The sequence below is a fragment of the Chanodichthys erythropterus genome, chromosome 20 (genome assembly GCF_024489055.1).
Source record: "Chanodichthys erythropterus isolate Z2021 chromosome 20, ASM2448905v1, whole genome shotgun sequence".
In the NCBI taxonomy this organism is placed as follows: domain Eukaryota; kingdom Metazoa; phylum Chordata; class Actinopteri; order Cypriniformes; family Xenocyprididae; genus Chanodichthys; species Chanodichthys erythropterus.
Genome location: NC_090240.1, coordinates 22459730 through 22466698, shown reverse-complemented (window position 1 = coordinate 22466698; position 6969 = coordinate 22459730). Strand labels below are relative to the sequence as shown.

The window sequence follows — 6969 nt, the reverse complement described above, 5'->3', positions numbered from 1 at the left end:
CAGTTTTCCCATAGACTTTTGGAAAATCGCAGAAAATAAGCTCTGTGTTTAACAAGGGTTATGACACTTACACGTTTTGTCTATCAAGATAATCTTTACAAGTTAACACAACATTTATAGATTTTGAAGCCTAAATAAAGTCGTCAGATATAAAAGGCTAACAGTAGGCTATAAACGGACTACAGCACACCATGGTCGCGGATCAACGTCACCACCACCAAGCTTCCTCAAACTGTATTTAAAAAACAACTTTATTTAAAAACATGCTCGCTGATTATGATCTGTGCTGTTATGAATACTTATCCACTTTTCCATGAGAAATGCTGTCCAAATGTCCTGTTTTTAATGATGACGTCTAAAGTCCCCGCCAAAGGAAGTAGTCCCTTTTAGCAATTTGCAGGGCTCTTCGCATTGAGCGTGACAGTCACTCATTTCGGTCTTTTGTCACGCACTCCCGCCACACATTGTATTTCTCACGCAGAAAAACTATTTATCATATATTTAATATGCCGCAGCGCCCAAAATGTATCTGGCCGCGCCGCTCTCTCTGGAACCGGGAAGGAATCAAGCGCGTCTCGAACCTGCCACTTATCAGCCAATCAAAAAAGAAGAAAGAGGCTACACAATAGCCAATTAGAAAATAGCACTATTGTATCTGGGTAAGGTTTAAAGCAACAACCAATGAAAAAAAAAGCATAATCAAAGAGTGACCATTAGTTCCACAAATACAGACACAGGCTCCCACAAATAAATTAATTCAACAAAGGTAACCTGTTTTGCTACATATTTTTAATGGTTTAAATGTGTACTCTACATGTTTGACCACTTACGAACTCTCATTTAGCCTACTATATGTTGTGTACATGACTAATGTGCCCAACCATCAGCAATAAATAAATTACTTTTAGAGCACAAAATTGTTTACAAGAGAACAAATTTCTTCATTGATCTAGTCACTTAATTTTGCTCTTAGAATGCACTAGATTCATGCATTTAAATTTAAAATGTACAAAATTTTCCTACGGGGGGGCATGCCCCCGGACCCCCCTAGAGGAACCGATGTCCACCCACTACAGTCTCACAAAATCCTGTGGGAAACACTGTGGATGCATTAATCATTGCATCTGTCTTTCAAAGATGTCAGGTAAAAGGAAACTAATAAGCATTAATAATAATACTTTTTTTTTGTTTGTTTGGTTTTTGATTGGGGGGGAGGGGGGGTGTCACTCTTGCCTGTCTCCAAAACTTGAGAGCCCTGAATTTGTTAACAACCGCCGATTTTAAGACACAGTAAAAGTTAAAAAAAAAAATCACAAGTGGGTTATAACTGGTGTGTTTTATGTCATAGATCAAAAGGTGAAAGTATTTAGAGGCTTTGTTTACCACAGACCTTATTTCAGGCGATTTAGCAAAAACCCATTCAAAAAACCCATAGACTTTACGGCGTTAAAAAATGCCAACTCGTTTCTGGGTTTTGCCTACAAAAATGCATCATCCCTGAGGCACTCTATTGGTTGTACGTTGCACTGTGGGATTGTATGAGTGCATTCTGTATCGTCCACTATGGTTTCGGACACCACTACAAATGGCTGTCCCCTTCAAACAGTGCCCTAATTAAAGGTATAAGGAGCGATTTCGGACACAGCGTTTCCCGCGGTGCAATTAGAGAATTGAGATGTCCTTCAAGCTGAGTTCGATCGGTTTCTGGGTCCCAAGCTGGAGGACGTAGAGCTATGGTAGGAGCGAGAAAACGAGGGAGCATCAGTTTGAGTATTGAGAATCATCCGAGACCGAGGCTGCGTTCCACTTCAATTTTAGACACGCTCTCGCGAACTTCCCTAAGCACTTCCCTAATCCCTGCCGCCATTTTTAAGTGCGTTCCACTTCGTTAAAGGATTAGTGCACTTTTAAATAAAAATTCCCTGATAATTTACTCACCCCCATGTCATCCAAGATGTTCATGTCTTTCTTTCGTCAGTTGAAAAGAATTTAAGGTTTTTGATGAAAACATTCCAGGATTATTCTCCTTATAGTGGACTTCAATGGCCTCCAAATGGTTGAAGGTCAAAATGACCATTTCAGTGAAGCTTCAAAGGGCTTTAAATGATACCAGATGAGGAATAAGGTCTTATCTAGTGAAACAATCAGCCATTTTCGAAAAAAAAAAAAAAATACAACTGTATATGCTTTATAAACAAAATATCGCCTTGCATGTACTTCAGCTTTCCGCATTCTTCAAAACGCTTGCGCTGTATGTCCAACACGTTTCCTATTCTACTTACGGAACAAACGCGGCGCCAGTTTTGTTTTTTTCCGTAAGTAGAAAAGGGAAGGCGTTGGACATACAGCGCAAGCGTTTTGAAGAATGCGGAAAACAGAAGCACGTGCAAGGCGATATTTTGTGTTTATAAAGCATACACAGTTGTATTTTTTTAGAAAATGACAGATTGCTTCGCTAGATAAGACCTTATTCCTCGTCTGGTATTGTTTAAAGCCCTGACAGACCCTTGTTCCCTCGATTTTGACCGAGGGAGTGAGTCTACTCCAATGTACACTTCAAGCAGCTCTATATCCCACAATTCAACTTGATTGTCACATCACAGCAGATCACGCTTAACTGAAGTGTATTGTATATTTATTATTTTGAGAATTGCATAATTAGTGTATATTATGTTGAGATTCAATCGCATACTTGTAGCTACCTTATGTTCACAGTCAAAGTTTATACTTGATATTTTGTTTCATTTGTGTAATTTTATTTTCAACTTATAAGCATATAAGAATGGTGCAGAAAACAAACTCATAAGTACAAAAGGGGTTTAAATAATAAATCATCTCCATAGTGAATTCAAAGTGATCAAGGGCTTCCTTAGTGCATGCTTTTCATTTAAACCTTATGCACGAATTCCACCAGTAGTGGGCACTCGTGAGCAAAGACAAAGTTAGCGAGTGAAGGACATTAAAATTTGGAGTGGAACGCAGAACGAGATGTTATGGTAAGAGGCGTTACATTTCCAACATGCGATCTAAGCAGTAGACCAATCACAACATACTGGGGTCAGCTGACCAATCATGGCAGACTGCACTTTTCGGATGTAAGGTTTTAAATAAACCAAAACTAAAACAGAACATTCAGACTTAAAACAGGTTTTTTAACATTAAGTCATGTAAACATGTAGGCCCCTTGAACAAAATTATGAGCCTGTAAATGAGCTTAATAGGGACATTTTAAGTCAGGGGCATTTGTGTAATGTGAGTGTGCAGGTTTTATTTAATGCATTACGTTAGTAAGAAAAAGTGAGAACAATGAACCTCAGTAAATAACATCAGAGACATTTACATTAGATTTTTTTTTTTTTACTCATCTTTCAAGAAAAATCCTACAGTCAAGAGGGTGAAAAGCCACTTTTTTAAAGAGGCTATTGGGTCCAGCCTACCAAACACTAAACTCACAAAGTCAAGTATTTTGGGAGCAATTATTATATACCCCCTACCGAGACAGACCTGGATTCCTCTGCAATCTTGATGCCCTATGGGATCTCAATATCAAAATTCAAACACAAAGCACAGATTGAGTGGTGCAGTAGGCATACTACACATAACGAATTAGTAAAAGAAAAACCACCAGCTTGCGTGATCATGCTTTAAAGCCATTTAAGGCTCGGAAATCAGTGATAACAAAAGACAGAATCAAATAATAATAATAAAAGTGAAGCAACTTTAATTAAGCAGTAATGCTCTTTTTGTTTAAAGAAAATCAACAAACAAGCCTTAATCATATAAAAGGGTGAAAAGGACACCCAGGGCCAAGGTGACCTTTGACCCCTGTCTGGCCCATGTGGGCGAGCATGCTCATTAGAAGTCACAGCACTAATAAAAGTGGGGCTTCACTAGGCAGTAATTCTACCTGTCACTTCTCTGTTCTTCATTTCAGACCTGCTCATTTTCACTATGCAATGAGAGCACTTCCTGTACGCTTGATTGAGATAATGAACCTGCTGGTACGTCGTAGATGTAGCAGTTCTCCATTAACCCTCCGGAGGATCTGGAAGATGACACACATTTCCTCCTTTGTTCAACGCACATTGTATAAGACTCGTACATAATATGAATGCAATGGCAGAAGACACCTCAATAAACTCTCAATAAACAAATCTATCATGCAAAATAATATGTTAGTGAGGTTGTTAACAGAAAAACTGTGAGAAATATATGACTGAAAAAAAAAAAAAACACATTTAAACAACTTCTGCAATGTGATTTTCTGTAACATTTGAGATCCACAACATGAATTAATAATCCTAGTCCTGTTATTTAAAAAAAAAAAAAAAAAATCACTATTTACAGATATCACATCCAGCTTTAATCTAGAATTTACTAAAATTAACTTCAGTCTCAATACTTTGGCTTGAGGGATTGTAATCAGTAAACAGTGTTTTATTTTATTATAAAGCTGTGGCTTTTATTACTTACAACAAACGAGACCCATCCATAGAAGTAAATGTAACATGATACTGAAACGGTGGTTGTTTTGTTGCCTTTGTCATGTCTGAATTTAGCACCATATGTTTGTTTGTTTTTTATTACCAGACATAATGTTAACAGACATGGAAGGTATATCAGTCAAATACAGTCTACACCATATATACGATCTCCCAACTTGTATTTTTTAGCAACAATCTTCACCTGAGATGCATCTTGATGTCTTCTGTGCTGTGACCTCACAGAGACCTGTTCTTCGTGGTATCTAAGCATGCTCGCCCCCACCGGCCCTAATACAGAGTAAAAGAAGGCAACGGAGTCTTCAAGTATTAACACAGCTCGGGCACTAAAACTCAGACACGCAATATTAGAACCTAGAATCATTGCTAGGAAAACAAATGAGCAGGTTATTGTTAGCTTGCTTCCCCCCCACAAATATAATATATATATATATAGATTAATATGCTTATAAATAAAAATTCAGTGCTGTAAAAACATCTCCGATTCCATAGGATCTGACCCACCATAGAAGGCTCATCATGTTTATTTTTTTTTTAAACCTTTAGTCGTCTTTTTCTCATGGCTAAAAAGCTACTGTTCGGAGTATGTAAACTGAGCTTCTGTGTTAATAAGTCCTTCATTGAGCATAAAACACGGAAAAATTGAAGACTTGTTAATATCATTAATTTTTCTTTCTCTTTTTTTTTTTGGTTTAAAGAATCCTTGTGTGTGGTTTTTTTTTTTTTTTGGTAGCGGTGAAGCACCAAGAAACACGTATCAGTGTGTGTTTCTTAAAGTGTGACTGAAGTTTGTCCAGTAAGCATCTGAGAATAGCAAGTTTCTCAGTGTGAATGTAGATGAGGGTTCTTTTTCTGTAGTCTCTGGTAGTTAGTACTGCGTCTATGTTAAGCAGCGCTCCACGTTAATGCCATCCTCTGCGTGGACCTGCAGGTCTATAGGTCGCGCTGGCTGTTCTCCCGGTCGAGCGTTCATCAGCGAGAGGTTCCTCACGCAGCCCGTGATACCCGAGGAGTACTTCCCACCAGTCAAGGCTTTCATGTCTGGAGCCCCACCTACAGTGCAAATACAAACAATCTTACGTCAAATTCAAATGTTTATGACTTTCTATTACAAGAAAAAGCCATTTCTATGTGTCATCTGTAGGGGGCATCAGAACTTGAGGCATGTTTTCACATATTGGAGAGACAGAAGTGCTAAGTTGCCCAAAAAGTATTATAAAAATTGAGACACAATGTATATGGTTGCGTGAATACATACGGAAGTAAATATTATACAGACACATTCTGTAATGTCATAACATAGGTGAGAAACTACAGTATTTGTAAATGTTCCTGTATGTTTAGCGGAAGTCTCAACCAAACAGCATTTTTGACATTGTGTCAAAAGAATAAAGTTAATTTGAGGACGAAACATATTTTTGCCTATAGTGTAGAGTCTTAATTTTGGTAATAAATCCTAATTTCTTCTACAGAGAGCACAATAAAAACAGAATCATTTTTATTCTCTAAACTGTAAAAAAATATGTACACTACTGTTCAAATGTTTAGGGATGGTAAGATTATATTATATATATATATATATATATATTATACACAATTTTATAAGATTTTATATATATAAGTCACAAAGGTTGCATCTATTTGATTAAAAATACAGTAAAAAACAGTAATATTGTGAAATATTATTACAATTTAAAAGTAATTTATTCCTGTGATGGTAAAGCTGAATTTTCAGCATCATTACTTACTTTTATCAATGTTCAAACAAGTTTTTGCTGCTTAATATTTTTGTGGATACTGTATTTTTTTCAGGACTCTTTGATGAGCAGAAAGTTCAAAAGAACAGCATTTATTTGAAATGGAAATCTTTTGTAACCATATAAATGTCTTTACTTTCAATCAATGTACAGAATCCTTGCTGAATAAAAGTACTAATTACAGTATCCGCAAAAATATTAACCCACTAAACTACTGAAAGAGTTGTTACCTGCAAAAAAAAGTTATCTATGAACAATTTCAGTCAGGATTCAGGCCTCATCATAGCACAGAAATAGTGCTTGTTAAATGACAAACGACTTACTTTTAGCCTCTGACCAAGGCTGTATCTCAATACTAGTTTTACTTGATCTCAGTGCTGTACACTATAGATCATAAAATACTCTTAGACTATACCAAAATTACACTGGTATACAGGGACAGGAATTAAGGTGGTTTAGATCAGACCATCGCCATTTTGTCTATTTAAATGGGCAAAAATCTAAGATAACGTCAGTAAATTATGGAGTGCCACAAGGATCTGTTTTAGGCCCTCTGCTATTTTCAATATATATGCAGCCTCTTGGTTGTCTGGCTATTACCAGGCCAAGCTCAATTTAAAATTGAACATTGGTTTAGGGAGTCTGCATGTATTTTCTACTGCACAAGAGGCGTGATCAACGAGCATTATTCATGCAATTGGATAGTCCTT

The 6969-nt window shown here is 36.9% G+C and overlaps 1 protein-coding gene across 17 annotated transcripts in view; it reads right to left on the bottom strand.

Moving 5' to 3' along the window:
* Positions 1-5210: 5210 nt before the first annotated feature.
* Positions 5211-6969, bottom strand: part of hspg2 (heparan sulfate proteoglycan 2) — a 116661-nt gene continuing 114902 nt past the window's right edge. For all 17 annotated transcript variants that reach the window (XM_067371539.1, XM_067371544.1, XM_067371545.1 and 14 more), the window contains one exon: positions 5211-5555. In XM_067371539.1, coding sequence (XP_067227640.1) covers positions 5383-5555 — 173 coding nt within the window. In that variant the 3' untranslated portion in view covers positions 5211-5382. The remainder of the gene's footprint in view (positions 5556-6969) is intronic.